The 21,451-nt window shown below is 54.4% G+C and overlaps 1 protein-coding gene across 2 annotated transcripts in view; it reads right to left on the bottom strand.

Moving 5' to 3' along the window:
* ITPK1 (inositol-tetrakisphosphate 1-kinase) overlaps positions 1-21,442 on the bottom strand; it is a 179,563-nt gene extending 158,121 nt beyond the window's left edge. For both annotated transcript variants that reach the window (XM_049612268.1, XM_049612269.1), the window contains exon 1: positions 21,117-21,442. In XM_049612268.1, the coding sequence (XP_049468225.1) occupies positions 21,117-21,211 (95 nt within the window). In that variant the 5' untranslated portion in view covers positions 21,212-21,442. The remainder of the gene's footprint in view (positions 1-21,116) is intronic.
* Between the last annotated feature and the right edge of the window lie 9 nt (positions 21,443-21,451).

Raw genomic sequence — 21,451 nt, 5'->3', positions numbered from 1 at the left:
GCATCACACCTTCACCTGTGCTGGCTCACCACTGGAAGTACTTTGCACCCACACTTGTCGGCCCAGCGAGCTCCTCCTGACCCTCAAAGACCCAGCTGAGGGTCACCGCCTGCACGAAGCCTTCCTCAACCTTCCCAGACAGAGAAAGTGCCCCCCCCGCCAACCTCCGCCGTTCCTTGAGCAAGTCTTCAAGGCGCCCTCCCACCTGAGCTCCCAGGGCGTGGGAATGTCTGCATCCCCAGCACCTAGCGCCGTGTCTTAACACAGACCCACAGCACTGAGTGACACCCCCATCGCAGTGATAATACCATCCACCTACCATTTACCGAGGAGCTCCAGCGGGGTGTTTCTAAAAGTAATAAATAAATAAATGTGGCAGAGAGTGAACTGCAGGGCCTTACGCTTATTATTCCAACTGACACACCAACCGTTAAGGTTCGGCGCATGCTTGTCCTACAGACGTAGAAACGGGAGGCACAAAGAAGCTCAAGAACTGGCCCAAAACCACAGAGCTGGACAGTGACAGCAGCAAGGGCCCTCCTTCCGAGGCCGGCCTGGGCAGCCTGGCTGGCAGCTGGAGGGAAGACAGCCCGGGCTGCCCCGTGTGGACAGAGGAGTCCGCCCAGCCCAGAACTGCCTGCTCCAGGGCACAGTCACCCATCTGAGGGCTGAGCACAGCCCCAGGGATGGTGGGAGCACTGCTCTTGCAGGTGCCATTTAACACCCTAATATGCACAGCCTGTGCACCTGAGCATGGGACTCTGGAAAACCGCCCTATTGTTAGTGAACACTGCCCAAAGCTTATTTTTTTTTAATTATGTATTTACTTTTCAGACAGAGGGAGAGACAAAGACAGCGAGAGAGAGCAGGGGAGGGGCAATGAGAGAGAGGGGGACAGAGGATCCGAAGCAGGCACCAGACTCTGACTCTGAGCCCAGTGCGAGGCTTGAACTCATGAACCGTGAGATCAGGACCTGAGTCGAAATCGGACGCTCAAACCGACTGAGCCACCCACATGGCCCTCTGCCCAAAGCTTTTAAAAAGGTCATCAAGGTCCACAGACTGTTTTGTGTAGTAATTGGATGCGAGCCTTTGCCCCCCCCCCCCCCCCCCCCCCTTAAGTAAAACTTACACCACACACCATGGCCTGGAAAGCCCTGAACAATCTGGCCCCCACCTGCCTCTCTATTGTTCCCTCCCTCACATCTCCAGCCATGCCCTCCTCCCTGCTGCTCCACAAATACACCAAAGCCCTTGCTCAAAAGCACCGCAGGAACTTTGCATTTGCTGTTGCCCCTACCTGAGAGGCTCTGGCCCCAGCCTTTCAGATAACTCCTTTCTAACCAGTCAGGCCACAGCCCCAGGTCTCTCTCCTTTAAAAAGGCCTTCTGTGTCCACCCTGAGGACGGTCACCCATCCTCTTCGCATCCCTGCTGAAATGACCCCCTTTAACTTGCCGGCTGACATACCTGTCGCCACCTCTCCTCCAACTTGTCCCCACAGGCTGAAGTTGCAAAGGACTTGTCCACCTCGCTGCCACCGGTCTCTCACATACGTCCACGGTGGCTCACGAGGCCTGGCACGGGGGGATGCCAACGGATGTCTGCGAACAGACACTCGGACGGGGGGGATGCCGGGGGTGCAGACCAACAAGGAGACACCGGGCCTGGAAGCAGTGCAGAAGTACGATGGCGCCCACCAGTGCAGGAGGCAGTGGTGGCCGATTCCTGCTGGTTTCCCTACCGAACACCCCAGGGGCTCGCCCAGTTGGAACCGTCTAGCACTCGGGTGCTCCTCTGTTCTTTCTCTTCTTTCAGCTAAATAAAATGAGGTTCAGCAAGAGGGGCTGCCACACAGGTAACCCCAGGCTACAAACCGGGACCAAAACCCAGCACCGCACACAGGGCGACCACGCCTGCCAAGGTCCCCCCTCATCAGTCACCAATGCGAGCGTCCTCTCCGTAAGCCGACACCAAGTTCCCAGAGGACCAGGCCACAGAGCACCTGGCTGGAGCTGGGCACAGAGTGTGTTTCCAGAAATGTCTCCTGAACAATAAACAGGCATCCATCCCTCATGAGTCCGCTCAGGAACGAGCACCCTGGGGTCTCCCAAGGTGGTACGTCTTTTCCACCCTCTCCGTGCCCAGCACAGCACCCTCTGAGCACCTGCCAGGTACCAAAGAAGGAGGGGTCTGTGGGGTCCCCGGCTGGCACACACGGCCAGATCCCACACCCTCGTGTACAGAAATGACCTCAATTCTTGACCCCGTTCAGGGTCTGTGCCCTTCGCAATGACTTTATGCTCTGCTCAAGAGGTGCTGTTCACTGTGCAAGCTAAGCACTGTGGCATCGTATTAGTGTCACCGTCCAAATGTCACAGATTACAAAACCGAGGTTCACAGAACTAAGTGCTTTGACAAAGGTCACAAAGCTAGTAAACTGCAGAACAGGCAGGTAGCGGACCAAGTTGTATTTGCCCACATCTCCCCAAATGTCTTCTTTGAGATGCTAATACGTCAAATGCAAAACACTAAGTTAAACAAAGATAAAATGTGTTTTCAATCTCACGGGATACATTGCTCCCCAAACCTATGTGACCACAGAAATTCTTTGTAAGAAATCCCGTTGTGAAGAATGCTTGTATATTGTCTTTCCCAAAAATCTAAACCACAAGTGTCAAACAAGAAAAGTCTCTCTCGGATCCCTAGAACCTTGACTTCAGAGAATCTGTGGCGTTATTTATATGTTGGTACCACTACAAGTGTTTTTCTAGGAATTAGGTGGGTTTTTTTTAAGTTTATTTTTTGAGAGAGAGATAGAGAGAGAGAGGGAGCGCACAAGCAGGGGAGAGGCAGAGAAAGAGGGAGACAGAGAACCCGAAGCAGGCTCCAGGCTCCGAGCTGTGAGCACAGAGCCCGACGCGGGTCTTGATCTCACGAACTGCAAGATCATGATCTAAGCCAAAGTCGGACGCTTGACTGACAGAGCCACCCAGGAGCCCCTCTAGGAGTAGGTTCCATAGCTCTCATCTGAATCTCAAAGGTATCGATAACCCCCAAGAAAGGCTAAGAAGTTCTGTTCTACAGAAACAGGTGATTTATGTGAAAGACTATATTTCCTCCAATAAGTTCCATTTATTGCTTTAAAAAAAAAAAAAACAAAAAAAGAGGTGAAATTCATTTTGACTCCTTGAATCTAGGCTGGCCCTGTGCCTTGTTTTGGCCAACAGACGTGGTCGAGCCATCAGGCCTCCAGAAGCCTCTGACATGCCCACTGTGTCTTGAATCCTTGCCTCCTGGGTAAGAACACACTGAGGCCACATGCGGGAGGAGGAACACACGTGGCCAGTCATTCCCTGCCCAGGGCAACCCTGACCTACAGCTGATGGCAAATCCACCAGGAGTCTGGTCTGAACTGTCACCCCACTGAATGGTGAGTCAAACCAATGGTTACCGCTTCAACCCGCAACACTCAGATGGTCTGTTACTCTACATTAACTAATCAAACTCTTCCTTACACAAAATGGATCAGAAAGGGAAGGAAGACATTTATATTCACGCAGAGATGTCCGAGGCAGCATTATCTACACCAGCAAGAAAAGCAGAAATAATCGAAATATTCAGTAATAAGATTACAGCTTACTGTATCAGAGTACAGATGTCCAATAAAAAGAATTATTCCACAGTGATTCAAGGATTATGCTCTGGGGTTCCTAGGTGGCTCATTCGGTCGGGTCATGATCCCAAGGTCATGGACCAAGCCCTTATCAGGCTCCCCGCTGGGCTCCGCACTAAGCGTGGAGCCTGCTTGAGATTTTCTCTCTCTTTCCTTCTGCCCATCCCCCCACCCTCTCTAAATAAAAAAAAAATTTTAAAGGATCATGTTCTGTCGTACTTTATTTTCAGGTGTGGTAACAGCACCACGTTTATGTTTTAAAGGCCATGCTGAAATATTTACGTATGAAATTATATGCCTGCAATTTGCTTCAAAATCACATGGGGCAGATAAAAAACAAGATTAGCCATAAGTCAATAACGGTTAACACATATTATTGAGGTGGTGGGGGAGCTGTGTTCATTTTTTATTCTTTCTTTTGCATATGTTGGAAATTTTCATATTAAAGGTTCATAAAAACTACATTTTAGGACGATCATTCTGAAAACTGTGTAGAAACACGGAATTTGTTTACACCACAATGCTATGTACAGAAAGCAAAAACAAAATGCCACGGTACGTGCAGAAAACAAAAGTCAAAATGCTGTGCACATAATGATTTCAACCCTGTGACTCTTACACACAAAACAGAAAGAGGGAAAGAGGGAAAGACGTGGAGGGGGTGGCGAGAGGGATGATTGGTCTCTTCAAATTCTGCTCTCATAATGTTAAACTGTCTTCACAGAGGACAAAAAAAAAATTTCAGGAAAAAGGATGACACATTCTTTCACTTCCTTCAGCTGGGGCTCAGCATGAAGGAGGCGCTAGCTGGTGGGGGGGCCCTCCGGCAGGGTGTGGGGCTGGGAAGCCACAGGCAGGCTGTGGAGGGGACCCTCAGGCCCCCTCAAGGGCCAGTGTCTCCCACCCCGGCTGGCCGGAAGGCAGGGAAGAGTGAGGGGTGGTGGGGGGCTATCGACCAAGATCTGTCCTTCCCAAGTTTAAGGGATCACACCAGCAGCCCCTTCCTTTGGCCAGTTTTAAGATCAGAAATGACACTCAGCTCTCTAAGATTTATCTTCAGACAGAACAAAAGGGGGGGGCGGGGAATGACAATCAGATCCCCCGCTATGTGCTAGAACCCACCTCCAGCAATTCAGCCATCATCTCTCTGATCACCCAATCTGCCCCGCACTTGGGTGCTGATGTACCCATTTTACAGAGGAGGAAAGGGAGCCCCCTCACCTGCCCAAAGTCAGCCATGCCCTGGGCGCTGGGGCTGGGTTCAGAAGTCACCGGCCAGCACACCTGTTCAGCCTCCTTCCCCAGGCAGCACCTGCACTGGGGCCACGTGCAGGAGGGGGAGGAGGCAGAGGGACCAAACCAGGCTGAGGCCCCTCCCACACTTAGACAGATAGCAGCTGGTGCTGTATAAATAACCCCCACCAGGAGAGATGCTATGGACTAAATATTTGAGTCCTCTCAAAATTCATATGAAAGCCCTAACCTCTAATGTGATGGTATCTGGAGGTGGGGCCTTCGGGAGGAGATCCGGGTTAGATGAGCTCAGAAGGGCAGAGTCCCATAATGGGGTTAGTACCCTTATATGAAAGGCACTATAAGTGCCCCCCCTCCGTGTGAGGTCACGGGAAAAAGGCAGCTGTCTAGAAACTAGGAAGAAAGCTCTCCCCAAGGACTGGACTTTCAACCTCCGGAACCATGAGGAATACACGCCTGTTGTTCAAGCTACCCAGTCTGTGGTATTTGTCATAATAGCCCGAGCTGATTTTAAGGAAGAAGGTAAAGTGTAAGCCCTGGGGGCAAGCCTAGAACCCCACACAGAGGCTGACAAGGGGCCCTGCGTAGTGTAGATACAGTGTAGGTCCAGAGTCGTCTCTATGCTATACTAAATGAATAAAAAGTTAAAGGTGGGAGAGCACAGGTAATGGGCCACCACTGGTGTGGAAACGAAAGTGGAAGGCTGTGTGTGGGTGTGCATACACGCTGGCTTGTGAGACTCAGCACACGTCCAAGAGGAGGCAAGATTGTGGAATGAGGGTTGCCTCCAGGGATGAGGGTCAAATGTGAGGAAGAATACTTTTTTATTCTGTGCCCTTGGCAGAATTTCACTTTGAAATGTTGTTGTTGTTGTTGTTGTTGTTTTTCTAAATATTTACCATTTGGTCCTTCACAGAAATTCACCATTCCCCGCTCGAGGCTCAGTGTTCTTTTTTCTTTTAAGTTTATTTATTGATTTTGAGAAAGAGAGAGAGAGCCCGAGCGTGAGTACATGGGAGAGGGGCAGAGACAGGGAGACAGAGAATCCCAAGTAGGCTCTCAGCGCAGAGCCCAAAACAGCGCTCAACCTTATGAACCGTGAGATCATGACCTGAGCCAAATCAGGAGTCGGACGCTTAACCGACTAAGCCACCCAGGCAGCCCTGAAATGTTACTTTTTAAGAAAAGGTGTTTTGTTTTGTTTTTTTAGGGGCACCTGGATGGCTCAGTTGGTTGAGTGTCCAACTCTTGATTTCAGCTCAGGTCTTGATCCCAGGGTCACGGGATCAAGCCCTGCATCAGGCTCTGCATTGAGCATGAAACCTGCTTGAGATTCTCTCTCTCTCTCTCTCTCTCTCTCTCTCTCTCTCTCTCTCTCTCCCTCTGCCACTCTCTTCCTTCTTCTCTTTCTCTCAAATTAAAAAAAAAAAAAGAAGAAGAAGAAAAAGAAGAAAGGGTTTTTTTTGTTTTTTTCTTTTTAGTATTCACAAGTCACGTATGAATGTACTCAAGAGAAACTCTGGAATTTCATGCAGACAAGTCAGCGAACTCCCTGAACTTGGTTTCAAGAGCTCTATTTTAATCAGTCAACAAACTGAAATGACCCCTCCTCGCAGCCTCACGTAACAGATACGAAATACTTCCCTCAGTTCTTCCTGTCTGGCGTGACAGCTCAGGTCCAAACAGCAGTCTCACCAGCTACACCGAAAGCAGTGGGTCACAAATTCATTTTCCAGGACTCTGAGAGAGGGTCCTCAAATAAGAACTCCTATGAGGGCCCCACGACTAAACAGCAGGACCTCAGCTCCCTGACCCGGGCTCCTGCTACCTTGTACAGCACCAAGAAGGTCCTCTGGGGCTCACAAAGATCAGGCCAGCTTTGCCTGCTGTCTGTAGCGGGCACAGCAAAAGGGAGAGCCCAGGATCGCCCTCACTTCCACTCCTGTCCCGCAAGTACCACCTCTATCTATCTGCCTCAGAAGGTCATGCCACTAAGAAGAGCCACTGGCCTGTGAAAATTCTGGAACACCCAGGTGGAGGTACCTGCCACGCAGGACAAGGGCTCTGGGCCCTCAATGCTCCTCACTTCCTCACCAGTTCCAGAAAGGAACCACAAGGGACCTCAAGCCCTAACCGGGCCCCACCACACTGAGCCTTCTCCCAGCCTCAGCCTAGCCCCTTCACCCGGGGCCTGCAGGACTGGGCCCCTGAGAAGTGTGCAAGCCTGGATGTGGACACTCACCATTCACTTCCTCCCCCTTCCAGGTGTAACCACTCCCAGTGTGTCCTCCCCGCAGCTCCCACCGGGCCTGTTCAGGGTGGAAGGGACAGGACAGGCCAGCTACGTGCCCTGCACCCACACTCCCCACCTCAGGGTGGACTGAGCCCCCCTCCAGTTCCACAGCCCCAATCGGACAGTTTGTAGCTGCGATATTCTCCAGGCTCCTGGTCTGGGAAAGAAAGACACTTTCTAAACGTTCCTTGTGCACGGGACAAGGCCATCAGCAATCGTTTACATAACATGGGGCTGGTTTACCCCAAAACACTGTCCAACAACAAGGTTCCACACAGCACAGTGGGGCAGGGAGGACATCATCAGCCTTCACGCTGGAATCCTGGCAGCCTTGGCCTTTCCCCAAGGTCCCATCAAACTCCATCCCTAGAGGCAGAATTACATAAGCTCTTTCTCCAGGATGCCCAGCGCCAGACCCCTGGGCCCCGGGCCCTCGGAATCTACCTGTGTCCAGCTGGCTGTGGGTTTATCTGAGGACAAAGATGGAGCCAGGGGCCCGGCCTCTGGCTCTGACTTGTGGGGTTTCTCTTCACTCCCCTCTCCGGAGCACCACCCTAGCCCAGGAGACCACGTGTGTGGCCCCTCAGGCTGGCAGAAAGCAGCCCCCACCCTCACCCCAGCCGGCCAGAGAACCCAGAACCAGGAAGCACCCCTGCCACCCTGACTGCCCAACAGCCATCACAGTCTACTCAGCAAGCAGTCCCCAACTTCCTGTGTGGGGTCCGCCCTGCCCACACCCAGACCATGTGGCCGGGAAAGAGGCACTCCCTGGCCCCAGCAGCTGGCTCAGGGACAGGCATGTGGCTCAGGCTGATCCATCAGGGCCACTCAGAATGAATCCTGGGTCCCTTGGGACCTGCACCCAGGCTGGAGGGAGGCCCTGGGGCCAACCTACCCAGGCCTGAATCCCAGCTCTGCCACCTGCTAGCTGTGTGATCTTGGCAAGTTATCCAACCTCTCTGTACCTCCATTTCTCCTATTAGAAGACAGGGGTACAAGCCCACACCCTCACAGGCTTTAGTGCAGATCACATGAGAGGACACGAGGGACTCGGCACACTGCCTGGTTCAGGATAAAGGTCAGAGTGAGGACTCACCTGGAACCATCCAGCCTGGGAACAAAGCCAACATGAGAGGCCAGGTCCTGAGACATCGTTTGAGCACCTGATTCCACCTATGCCTGAAGCCAGAACTCTCCATGGAGAGAACACTTACAGAGAGCCCCATCATTACTGAACCTAGTTGGCACTGAGGTTTCCGCAGGAACCCATCATCTCTGTGACTTGTAGGAATCAATCATACAGTTGACTTTCTGCTCAGGTCATTAACTTCATTCTGACATCGTCGACACTGATTGAGAGAGGAAGAGGACTAGATGACACAGCTGCCACGGTGTCCTCAGCAATGGGGACAGATTTGCGGGCACATGGCCAGGTCCACAGGTTTCGCTCTTAGGGGAGCCCCCGTCCGCTGACGGTGCAGAAGCACCCACAGAACTGCCCGCGTCCCACACGGCTGCCCACTCCCCTACCCTTCCCAGGGAAGCTTCCGGAATCCAAAGAGCTGGCCCTTCAGCACTCCCAGCAAGGCTGGAGGAAAGATGGGAAAGACTGCAGGGGTGAGTGGTGGCAGAGGGACCCCAACCTTCTGGGCCCCGGGACCGAAACAATTCATCCTGACCAGGGGTGGGGTCTGCCAACAACAGCCCGGAACAGAACAGACCCTGCCTCACCCTCACACACGGTTCCCTGAAGGCCAAAGTGGGGGCATGTGTGGGCTCCGGAGCAGAGGCCCAGCCTGGCCCGCCACACAGCTGTGGGCACCAAGCTGCAAGGCCTGCGCCCCGAGCTATAAATCCTCATCTGCAAAGACCCCTTGTAGCTCAAAGGTTCTGGAAAATTACTCCTCCAAGATCGCAAACCTCTGCACTTCAACAGAGGACGTTTTCTCTGCTGTCACCTGTAGACACGGAGGGTCTGATGACAGGTGAGGGAAGTGAGGGACAGCCCCCTTTTTCCTTCAAGGATGGTCTCTGGCCCCTTCAAGAAAGGAGGAGGTCTGCACGCTGAGCACCTCCTGCACACGGGCACAAGGCCGACTCTTAACAAGGAAGAAATCAAGGCCCAGCAAGGGGATGCAACGCACCCAGGGCCACCCATCCAGTAAGAGGCCAAACCAGGGTTAAAACCCCACCACCAAGCAGATCACAACTGTCCCCAGGACATCACTCGGAATCCATGGCCGGCCTCCCCAGCTGAGCAGAGATCAACAGAGTCAGCACCTAAATTTCCTGACTCTGGGCAAGGAGGACATCCAAATGGAACTGAGAGGGACATGGAAAAAAGCTAATAACCTACGGGCGCTGAGGATGAGGCGCTGGAAAAGAGCACAAACAAAAGGAAAGCCATCCTGTCATCCTCTGGATCCACCTACCAAAAACAACACACCTCCATCATGGTCAAGGGGACAGCTTTGGATTCATGCAGACCGCTGTTCAACTCCTACCCCCAGGAGACAGCAGCCATGAGAGCCGGGAAGGTCGCTTACCCTCCTGGAGCCTCAATTTCAAACTATGGACTGAAAGACTCAGAGCACAGTGACAGGCCCAGAGCGCTGTTACTTTGGGGCTGAACTGTTCTTATTTTGCTGAAAATAATGCCACAGGGACATTCTGCTGTCTCTGGCAGAGGCTGGCTGCGCTTCTGGAGGAGGACCCCACAGCGCCCCTCCACACCAGAGGCAGGCACATCGGCAACCCCAGGGGACGGAGGAAGCACCCTCCTCACTGCAGGGACACTTCCCAATTTACAGACAAAGGCCTCCATGAGGCCCAAAGGCTCAAGCCTGGACCTTCCTCCCCAGAGCAGTGAGGAACCAGGGACCCAAAGCGCCCTGAGCAAAGTCCACAGCTTGGCTGCGCCCAAGTCAAGGTGAGGGCCAAGAGGTCTGGAGGCTGATTCCTCAGGAAGCAGAACTCCTTCCCAACAGGACCCCAAAGCCCTGCCCATACCTGCTCACAGAGAGGCAGGAACAGGCCTCTGAGGGAATGGTCAGAGTTCCTTTTCCTTTCAAGAATCCTGCAATGAATTTTAAGATAAAGATTTAAGGGGCGCCTGGGTGGCTCAGTCGGTTAAGCGTCCGACTTCAGCTCAGGTCATGATCTCACGGTCCATGAGTCTGGGCCCCGCGTCGGGCTCTGTGCTGACACCTCAGAGCCTGAAGTCTGCTTCAGATTCAGTGTCCCCCTCTCCCTCTGCCCCTCCCCTGCTCATACGCTGTCTCTCTCTGTCTCAAAAATAAATAAAAACATTTTAAAAAATTTTTTTTAATTTTAAGAATAAAATATTGGGGCACCTGGGTGGCTCAGTCGATTGGGCCTCCGACTTCGGCTCAGGTCATGATCTCAAGGTTCATGAGAGTTTGAGCCCTGTATCAGGCTCTACACCAGCACAGAGCTTGCTTCACATCCTCTGTCCCCCTCTCTCTCTGCCCCTCCACCCCACCCTCTCAAAAATAAATAAACACTGGGGCACCTGGGTGGCTCAGTCGGTTAAGCGTCCGACTTCAGCTCAGGTCATGATCTCACAGTCCATGAGTTCGAGCCCTGTCTGAGGACAGCTCAGAGCCTGGAGCCTGCTTCGGATTCTGTGTCTCCCTCTCTCTCTCTGCCCCTCCCCTGCTCACTCTCTGTCTCTCAGTCTCTGAAAAATGAATAAACCTTAAACAACCAAACAAACAAACACAGAAAAAGAATCCAATATTAAAGAAAATAAACTTTAGTGTCAGCAAGGCCAGGTTCAATTCCAAGCTGCCCCTCCCACCAGCTCTACAACTCTGGGGCTACATTTCCTTGCTGGGCCTTCATTTCCCCATCTGTAAGACGGGTGGGTGCAAAGAGGAAATTCCAGAGAGAAACCAAGAGAGGGGCGCCTGGCTTGCTCCTTGCTCAGTCAGTAGAGCAGATGACTCCTGATCTTGGGGTTGTGAGTTCAAGCCCACACTGGGCACAGAGATTACTTTTTAAAAATAAATAAATAAATAAATAAATAAATAAAATTAAAAATTTGTTAAATTAAAAGTAAAGAGCCTAGAGAGAAACCAACAATCCCACAGCACTGAATGTTCCTCATAAACATGCCCAGGATCCTACAAGGGCAGGAGCCAGCCCTTCCAGGATGGGCACCTGGGGTCTCACAAACACCGCCCCACACACACCAACATGTCCCTTCTCTCCCCAGACCCCTGGGAGAACAGAACTCCACACAACCCGCACCTCCCTGTAGCACCCGCCCCTCGTCAGGGCCCAGTGCAGCAAACATTCCCTAGAAGGGCTGGGGCTGCCCCTGGGGGCAGAGGGTGCTCACTGCTATATGGGTCCCTAGAACCCACGACTGGCCAGCATGTAGCAGGCACTCAATAATTGAACCTTCGCTAGGACAAGCACCCCAGGGTGGGGGCCCAGATGTTTCCTCACCTCCACACCCCAGCCCTCCAATGTTGGATGGAAATACGGTGTGAGGCAGAAATGAAAGCGAAACTCTCAGCACCCACCCACCACCCCCAGGCCCTCCCAGGAAGCAGTGAGCTGGGAGGCCAGAGGCACGTCTTGGTCACTGACACTGGAGGACCCCCCACACCAGGAAAAGGATCAGGAAGGGAGGCAGGGAGGCCACCTGTCTGCCCTGGGCCGAGGGCTCCCACCAGAGATGGGAGGCCCCAGGCCCCAGCTTGGACAGGTAGGAAGGTTGGGGAGGTGGCCTCCTGGGGCACAGGGGGAATGCTATCGTTTATTAAGCATCTGCCATGTTCGTCAGCCCTAGAGGTGGCTGAATTATGCCCACTTTACAGGCAGAGGAGCAGAGGCTCAGGGGAGGCAGAGTGGCTTGTCTAGTCATCTACAAACGGATGGGCAAGACTTGTGTTCCGAGTTCACTGCCGTCCCCACCACCCGCCACCCCTCTGGGCCCCGTAACTGTACACAGAGAGTGCTCAGAAAAGAACGCCTTGCTTTTCTTCTGAAGTGGTTATCAAGCCAATGGTACTCGGATGTTATGTTCAAGGTGGAGGCAAAGGCCACCGAACAGGGTAGAAACGGCGTGGTTTCAGGGGTCAGCTAGCCCCTGGGGCAAATCCCAGCCCTGCCACTCTCATCTGGCACGTGGACACACGCCAGCCACCTTGGAGGGCAGACTTCCGACCTGCAACAGTGCCCGACCCGTGGTGGGTTCTCGCGGGGCTCTGATGTGAGCCACCGATCTGGGGATGGGGCGGAATATCACCACAGTCCTGCTGAAGCCTGGAGGGCCGCGTGGGCGAGCCCCAAGTCCCGGCTTCATGGCTCGGGCTCCAAGACCCAAGCACACAGACCTCTGATGGGAAGCCAATGGGGGTGCAGAGCAAACCGCGAAGGGAAATACCACGGGCTGTGCCACTGCCTCTGCTCCGGGCCCTGGACCGCTGACCGGTGTGACATCTGGCCAGGCCAGTCCCTTGGGATCCACCTTTAAATAATTCCAGCACAGACTGGCAGCTAGAGGTCAGAAATGTTTAAAAGAGGAGAGAAGACTGTCCGAAGGGCAGCAACCAGCAAGCAGAGCTGGGAGGGTGTGCTCCGAGGAACACAAGTGCCCCGTGGGGACCCCCAAGACGGACCGGCCGGGGAACCTTTACATCCAGATGCCCTCCTGGAGAGGACCTGTCCCCGAGAGACCACTTCTCGCCTGTTTAACTCGACACGAACATGGCTAACAGTTTGGGGGTGAGGCCTAGTAACGTACTCTGGGTTTCCCCGAAGAATCACCAGGGCACTGATGTTAAGAGAAAGCCGCCAGGCCCCTTCTCCGGAGAGGGAAGACTGAAGGATGTGCATGTTTCAGCAGGGCCTCCAGGTGCCACTTCTGTGGGGCAGGTTCGCCAACACTGGCCTGGAGGAAGGTAAACTAAAGAGAGCAAGCTTCGGTGACCTCCATCCGCCACCCCTAGACTCCGCCTTGAGGCCAAACCTGAGCTTTGGGAAAGGGGAAAGGTCAGCTGGCCTAGGGACTACCAATAAGGGCCAGGGGATCCCCAAGGCTCCCGGCTCACTGCTCCTTCTGAACACAGAGGCCGGACTGGGCCTGACCCTAGGGGAGCATGTGGCCTCCTGTCCCGGCCCCCAGATCACAGCTACGGCCTCAGGTGGAAAGAAGGTCCCTGGGCCACCCACCTGGCCCCCCATCACACCGTCCGGGAACAAGGACACCAAGGACACTCTAGTGCCTCCTTGGGCCACCTGTCTGAAGTGGAAACCAGCCGGCCCTTCCCAAGACAGCTGCCCACAGTCCACACAGAAGCCAGGGCTACAAAAGAGGCGGGCCGGGGGGGCGTGTGGCCTCTAGGCAGCAGACGGAGCCCACCCTGTAGCTCTTCAGCTCCTAGAAGAACGGGGTTCTCGGCCTCTTTGGTCAAACGTCACCTCCTCAGAGAGGCCTCCTGTGACCACACAGCGCTTCGGTGGCCTCAGCCGCCCCTGGCCACGGCTCTCTCCTGTTTGCGGGCTTCCCGGCACGAGCTACACGGTGCAGCACTGAAGTGGTCTGTGTGCTGCCCTCACCTTCATCTCCTTACCAGGTATGCAGGTGCCTGAGGGCGGGGACCGGCACCCAGCACACGGGCTGGCTGGGTGCGTGCTCGAGACTTGCTCTGTGGATAAAAGAACGAAGGAACGGAGCTCAGGGGCTCCTCCCTGGCCTGGGCTCCCCCTTCTCCTCTCACCCCAGGGTTTCCATCTGGGCCCAGAGCACTCCAGAGCCACAAGTGGCTCCTGGCTGAGCCACACGGACGTGCAAAAGGCTTCCGCAACCCACCAGTCAGTTCCCTCATCCACGAAGAGATACCCTCTGGTGCTCCCACCACGGGCACTATCGGAGGCCCTGGGTCTCTGCCCGAACACAACTGCCGGTCGGTCTCCACCTTTACGGAAGCACCTTCAAGGACAACACGCAAATCCGGAGACAAAGAACAAACCCACCGGGGGCTGAAGATTCCAAGAGAAAGGGAAATAAAAGGTACCTCTCAGAAGCTACCTTTTGGAGGGACCGCAGCCTGACTGCGTGTCCTGACTCTCCCTGCAGGGGCCGGAGGGCCGGCCTGGAGCACGGAGAGCGGTCGACAGGGTCGGCCTGGGACTTCCTCATGGGAGTGATTCTCCAATCTCCACAGGCAGTGCCAGAGCCACCCCCAGGAGCTGTCACAATCCTCAGCCTGGCACATGACGGGCCTACACAAACCAGCCCGTGAGGCCCAGCTGGGGAGGTGCGGGCCACAGGGCGACTGCTTTCTGAGGGAGGCCTGCAGCAGGCAAGACAAAGCAGCAGGCGGAATTCGAACTGCCCAACGGGAAGGGCCTGGCTGCTCCCCAGGCACCCCGGTCCGTAACTCCGGAGGAAGTACTGTTTAAGAGGCATTGGCGGGCAGTGGGGAGGGCACGGTGGTCTTGGAGCAGGTAAGCCCCCCCAACACACACATCTCACTGTGTGACCTGGAACAAGCCGCCCCACCCCGCCAGGCCTGGGTCTCCCCCTTGGGAACCCAACCAACACTCTCCCCACGCAAGGCCACACAAGCCCAGGCCAGCTTCCCCAGGGCCGGTGGAGGGTGAAAGGCTGAGGTCGGCCCGATTCACGCAGGAAGAGCGAAGAAGTGGGTGCACAGCTCCGGAATGATGCCTGGCTTTCTAAACTGAATCTTACTTTTTAAAAAAGGAGGTACCAGAACATTCCCTCAAAAAGCTAGCTTACCAGCCGAATTCACAATACGAGTGGGAACAGAAACCCTATTTACTTCCAACTGTTCGGGAACTGCACTCATGAGGCACTTCACTAAGCATTTACTGAATGCCCCGAGCCTGTGAAACCATGCGGGAGACATAACCAGTGGAGGCAGGATGGCCTGGTGGTTAGGAATGGAGGTCCCAGGCCGCCGTGCCTGCTGGCGCCTGCCTCATGCAGTCGCCCCCACCCCACCCTGCCTAGACAGCATGAATCAATCTCACTGTCAAAAGAGACATGCAAATCAAAAGTACCACCTCACCCCTGCACATGGCCAAGATCAAAAACGTTTGCCAGGGGCTGCTCTGGGGAGGGTGTGGTTAACAGGCTCTCCCATTTGCTAACGCTTGTGGGCAGTGCTATCTCTCTGTAAGCAGCTTTACGACTGCCCTGGAAAAGTGAGCCACCTGTGCCCTCTGACCCAGCATTCACTCATCTGGCAGGGAGTGCCCAGGCGATGGGGCAGGGCGCTCGCTGCCCCACTGTCTACACCAGCAGAGGCCAACCAGAGGGGGCGAGATCTAGTCCATCATGTTAGGAGCTGGACCACTCGGCCAGTAAATAAAGGAGGGTCACGATATGGATCTACCTCCCAAAGGAGCAGAGATGTGCTATTTCTCTAAGACACGGTGTTCCGTGAAATGAGACGCGGGCAGAATGGTACATATGCAGAGACCAGAACACGCGTGTGCCCGTCTGCACAGAACAGCTACAGAGAGAGGCTGCCGACAGCAGCTATCCCTGAGTGACAGGAACCCGGGAACAAGGGAGCCACTGACTTTTTGTTGTCCTCTGAGTATTCTTCATATTTTTTTTGACGTATGCACGTATTAAGTGTTCACAAAGATAAAGAAAACGATAAGAGTTACCATTAATAGTAACACGATTGTTCATCAAGACTCAGCATCTTCTGGAAGTCCAGCACAATTTTCCAATGCAGGGCCGGAACCCACCTGCCGTGAGATCATGACCTGGGCCCAAGTCAGATGCTTAACCGACTGAACCACCCAGGCACCCTGAATCTCCAAACTTTAATAAAAAATGGAAGTGCCATCTTGCATTAGTGTATGATTTTCTCAGGTTCCTCATCCGTAAATGAGGGGAGGACGGCACCCCTGCCTCCCGGTGGGGGGGGAGCCCGTGTTAAAGGAGAACACCCCACCGGATGGGCACCGCCTTGGCTGCTTCTGATGGCCCCACAGAGCCCACACCCAGCAGGGTGATCGGGCAGCACCCATCATGGGCTTCAGAGTCCCTCGCAAATGGCCCAGGCCAAGAATGCTAGACCCCCAAGTGCCAAAGATCTTGGAACAGAGAGGCATCCCTGGGCGGAAGCCCACTCCCCTACTCCCCAAGGACAGCTCTAAAAACAAGCAGCGGGCACCATCTACAGTTTGCAGGCACTTCACATGCCCGGAGTCCTGACTCCTTTCACGTACACAACCACCCTGCGCTATGTAGTGCTAACACCCTCGCTTGGCAGGTGGGGAAACTGAGGCACAGAGGGCCCAGGGTCACATGGATGGTCTGTTGTGGAGCAGGCTGGGGACCAACACTGTCCAGATGGACATCTTCTGCCACCGGTAAGTCCAGTTCTCTCCCTTGGAGGCGGGAAGGAAGCGTTTCTTTGCAAGGCTGAGTTATGGACAGTCTCGGGGCACTGGTGCAAAGGAAACCTGGTCAGTACCTCCTCCCACCCCCACACCCCCAAAATGGTGCACATCCAGACACTGAGACAAAGAGAGCAACACCTACCCACAGACCAGCATCACTTAATCCTGGAAAAGATGCTCCTTCTTCCCCCTAAGAATCTCCTGAAAGAACTCCAGCCCAGAATTCTCAGCCATCCCAGCAGAAAGGGACCTTCGAGATGCCCCCTCTTCAAGGAAGGAATGTAGGACGAGGAGGGGAGGGGAAGGCCTGATGGCACCCTCACGCCCTCCCTGGCACGCTTCCCTAGCCCAGGTTGCTGTCAACACCACACTCCCAGCTCCACAAGGACAGGGGCTCTGCCCTGCTGCTCCCCAACCTGCTGCCCCCCCCAGAAGGTGCTCAGTCAACCTGAGCCTCAGTGGACCCCAGGCCCCATTCCCTCTGAGGGAACTGAATAAAGGTTCCCTGGTGGGACGGTCTGCGATGATAATGTGGCCTGAGATTGCTCCATAAACACGTTTCCTGTGGGCCCAGTGGGCCGTGCTGGCCTCTAAGGTTCTCAAGGAAGAGAACCTCACAGACATTCTTCTGCTTTTGGAGCCTCCAGGAAGCCCCGGCCTAACCTGGGCACAGAAGAGACTTAACACGGAAGCCATGTCCCCCGGTGAAGGGGCCTCAGGACCGGGCACAGGAAAGCTGAACGGGCTGTGGGAGCCTCCTCCTTCTACTCCCCAGGCCTTGGTGTCCCCATGCCTCCGTCCCGGGCTGCTGGGAGCATGAAGTGACATGAGGTACCAGGAAGGACTGCATTAGAAAGGCAGCTGACAGAACAGTAAAGACAGACAGCGGGCCGCCCACATCTTACACCAAAATGCTTTGTGACATCCTGTGACTTTTCACTACCTCCCCCAGTACAGGTTCAAGCACAGGACAGAAAAGGGTAGGAGGGTGAGGAAATGGAGGAGAGACACAGAAAACAAAGGGAACAGAGAGGTGGGGGCCAGCCAGCACTTCCAAACGAGACATGGGAGAAGTTCAAAAATCAAAAATAAAAAACCCCCCAACATTCCCAACTACCAGCTTCATTTCTTGGCTTCCCCTTGGGAGTCCCTTCTGGGCATCTTGAAAAGGGTACAAGGAAAACATTTATAAAAAAAAATTTCTTTTAAAGGGGCACCTTGGTGGCTCAGTCGGTTAAGCGTCCAACTTCAGCTCAGGTCATGATCTCACGGTTCATGGGTCTGAGCCCCGCATCGGGCTCTGTGCTGACAGCTCAGAGCCTGGAGCCTGCTTCGGATTCTGTGTCTCCCTCTCTCTCTGCCCCTCCCCACCCTCAAAAATGAATAAACATTAAAAAAGAAGAAGAAAACGAAAGAAAAGGGCACAGGAGAGGATGTGAAGGAACTGTGAGGCTGTTCCACTATGAGCAGAAGGGCAAGGAGGATGGCAGAGGAAAAGAGAACACAAACCAGAGCCTCATCCATGTCCCCGTCCCTGAGGGGAGAAGAAACCGAGGACAGTGACAGGAACAAACAGTACCACTAAAAACAAGCGGAGTCAAAGGCCCATCTGTTGACTAGTCAGTCAGAGGGCTGTCCTATCGAGGTGCCCCAAGGGTGTGAAGGGTGGGCCCTTATGCCCACCTGCCGTATCCAGGCCCAGGTACCAGCCCCCTACGGCCACCATCCACATGCGATGCTCCCCTGGCGGAACAAGGCAAGGAAGCATCTCCGGGATAACAGGGCAGCAGCTGGACCCTTGTGAAGGGAAGAGGGGCTCCGCCTTACTGTTGGGAGGTGCCCAAGTAGAAAGGGCTTTCTGTGGGGGTCTCCAGGTCATGAAGTTGGGCTCATTCTAGAAGTGAAACAAAAAAGAACAAAAGTACGGAACCTACCCCTTCTCATGCCTGCTTCCCCATCTGTAAAACAAATGGGCTGGAGGAGATGATCCCCAACATCCCTTCCGGCTCGAAGGTTTTTACAAGGCCTGACATCCAACTAAACAACTCATCTGGTCCATTCAGGTCATGCTCTCTGGCGCTGACACTGCCCTAAACATTCGGAGCAGAGCTTCAGATCATTTTCAAACATTCCTGGACTTTCTCATCAGAGAAAGTCACAGGCAATTCATCATCCATCAAAGCAGGAGCATTGCACCTCCAGACTGTGAATGTCAAAAACGTGACATGTCCATCCACATCACCTCTCGGGTCACTGAAATCGAAGCAGCTTTCCCTACCAAGAGCACAGCAACCTCCAAGGGCTCTGGCCACCGGGTCAAGAATGGGAGCTTTCTGCATCAAGTATAGAAACGTGGCCACAAGGGGGCGCTGCCCTGAAAGTAATAAAGAAGAGAAAAAAAAGAAAAACTCTTTCTTGGTGTTTTCTTTTCCCTCTTTAGCTTAAAAGACACTATACCTAGAGCTTCCCTAATGAAAACACAAGTGGGCTTCCTGAGGTTCTAGAATGACCCAGACGCTCTCTGTCTTCTCTTTGAAGCCAATATTCCGGCCAGAAGTAGGCATCCAGACTTTGAAGGCAACAACCTTTTCAGAGAAATTAACCCTCCATGCTGGACTTCCCTCAGAATGGTTAACATCTCAGGGCTTGCCCTGAATACCCCTCCAGCCCTGCTTAAAGGCAGGGGGTGTCTGTGGGAAGGGAAGGGAATCTGCAAGTCCAGCAGCAGGACCCAGCCCCGAGTCTGGGCTGGAACTGTTTTTGCGAGAGCCTCCTAATTAATGAGCAAAACATACCAGCCAGATGACAAGCCTCATGCTTTAGCTGCAGACACAGGATGACACAAATACAGACAGACCTTGGGGAAAAAAGGGTGCAAGGTATTAACTGGGATCTACCAAGTCTGATATGACTCTGGAGTCCAAGAGCAGAAAGGGGCTTGCAAAACATGTCAAAGGGGCTTCACATTTCTCCTGTGTCTAGGGCACTTTTTCCCTGTATGTATCTGTGGCGCAAACTTCAAGTGTCCTTTTTTAACGTTCCAAAAGTCCTCGGACCCATTTTCAAAGTTCTGGCTGCAAGCTCCTCCTGATTTCCTGATTTCCTTGTGAATTCCCGGGCTGCTTGGCATGCCCTACCGACCATGAAAAGCTTGCTTTCTCCTCAAGAGACCAGCCTGAGAAATGGCAGCCAACTCCATCCCCAGGCCAAAAAATGCAGAGCCAGGAGCTGTTTTACACAAGGTGCGCCCCTCTGGCTGCAGGGACAAGAGTGCCTGCAGGGCTTGCCAAGGCAAAGAAGCAACAAGCCTTGGGACAGGCATCAGGGGCACAGAAGCGCACAAGCCAGGCCAGCATGTGAAGGCCAGCTCAGACTCACCACTTGTTCTGAGCACCAGGAGATAAGGAAGCCCAATTGTTCAATTCTGCAACATGTCTGGGGACCCAACAGGGACAAAAATGTAAGTGGAACACATTTCCCAGAATCAAATCTACCAAGTGGGGACAACTGCATAACAAAAGGATTCCATCAAGACTTTGCAAAAGGCTTGGGGAACCAGATTCTCTTAGGCTTTCGGTAAGAACAGGATTTCACTAACAGCTTCCCAGAGGCAAAGCCACAGTTGTAGAACAAGGTGAGGTATACCTGACCCAAGAGTGGATGCTTCCATAATAGACTAGGAATGTAATCTTATTAAAACACCATGAATCTCCACCACTGAGCACCAGCTTGGGGGTGGGGGTGGGCGGGGGTGGGGAAGCCGGTCGGAGGGAGGAAGGCCATTCTACACCACATGCATTTACCCCACCTCCTCTGCACCAGACACTCCCTAGCTGTGGGACCCGGGGCACGGTACCCTACCTCTCTGCAGATAGCTCCCCCTTCTCAGACACATGGCCCAGAATCACCACCCCGGTCAATTCTCAAAGCTGGTGCGACGCTCTAATGAGACAGCAAATCATCACATACATGCCAAGTATTGCTACTCGCTGCACAGAGGCTTAACCCAGTGACACGCAATGGCAGCTTCAGGGGCTGCACACGCGGGGCACACAGTAGGTGGTCTGCAAACATATAAACAGTGCTGCCCTTCTCCACCAAGGGAAGGGAAGGAAGGAGGAAAAACACTCCAGTCCAAAAGTAACCTCCAGCCACAGGCAGACAGCGTGGATCCCCCGATTTCCCAGGTCCCTCTGCCACCTTTAGCAGCGTTCCCAACGCGCTCTAGGCAGCTGGGGGCTTCCCCACCGAGGGTCACGGTGCACCTGGAAGCCCCGGTCCGTGCCACACCGCCCATCCTGGCCGCCGCTCCCCTAGAGCACCGCCGGCGGCCACCACAACCACCTGGTCGCTGGGACTCGATGTCCCCGAGCACCGCTCCTTCCCGAACGCTCCGGCCTCCCAAAACAGCGGCTGAGGCTGAACCGGGCTCGGGCCGGGGGTCCCCGGGCGGTGGGGCCCCGTCCCTCCTTACCTGCACAGCTCGGCGAAGGCCTGGAAATTCAGCTTCTTGATTTTCTTCTCGCTCAGCCAGTAGCCAACTCTCTTCCCTTTCAGAAAGGTCTGCATCTTCCTCCTCGGGCGGGGAGCTCGGGTCCGGAGGAAATCGCCCACAGGCCGAGTGTGGCGGCCCGGCGCGCGCCGCGAGCGTGCGGGCACCTCCTCCGGCGGCGGGGACGCGGAACGGGACTCGGGGCGCGCAGTCCTGCCGGGAGGGGCGGGCCGGGGCGGGCGCCCGGGCGGAGGGAGCGGCGCTCAGCGCGGCGTGCCACTGGCTGCCGCTGCCGCCGCCGCCCACGCCCCCGCCGC

This window comes from Panthera uncia (genome assembly GCF_023721935.1).
Source record: "Panthera uncia isolate 11264 chromosome B3 unlocalized genomic scaffold, Puncia_PCG_1.0 HiC_scaffold_1, whole genome shotgun sequence".
In the NCBI taxonomy this organism is placed as follows: Eukaryota; Metazoa; Chordata; class Mammalia; order Carnivora; family Felidae; genus Panthera; species Panthera uncia.
This window is presented reverse-complemented; position numbering and strand designations above follow the sequence as displayed.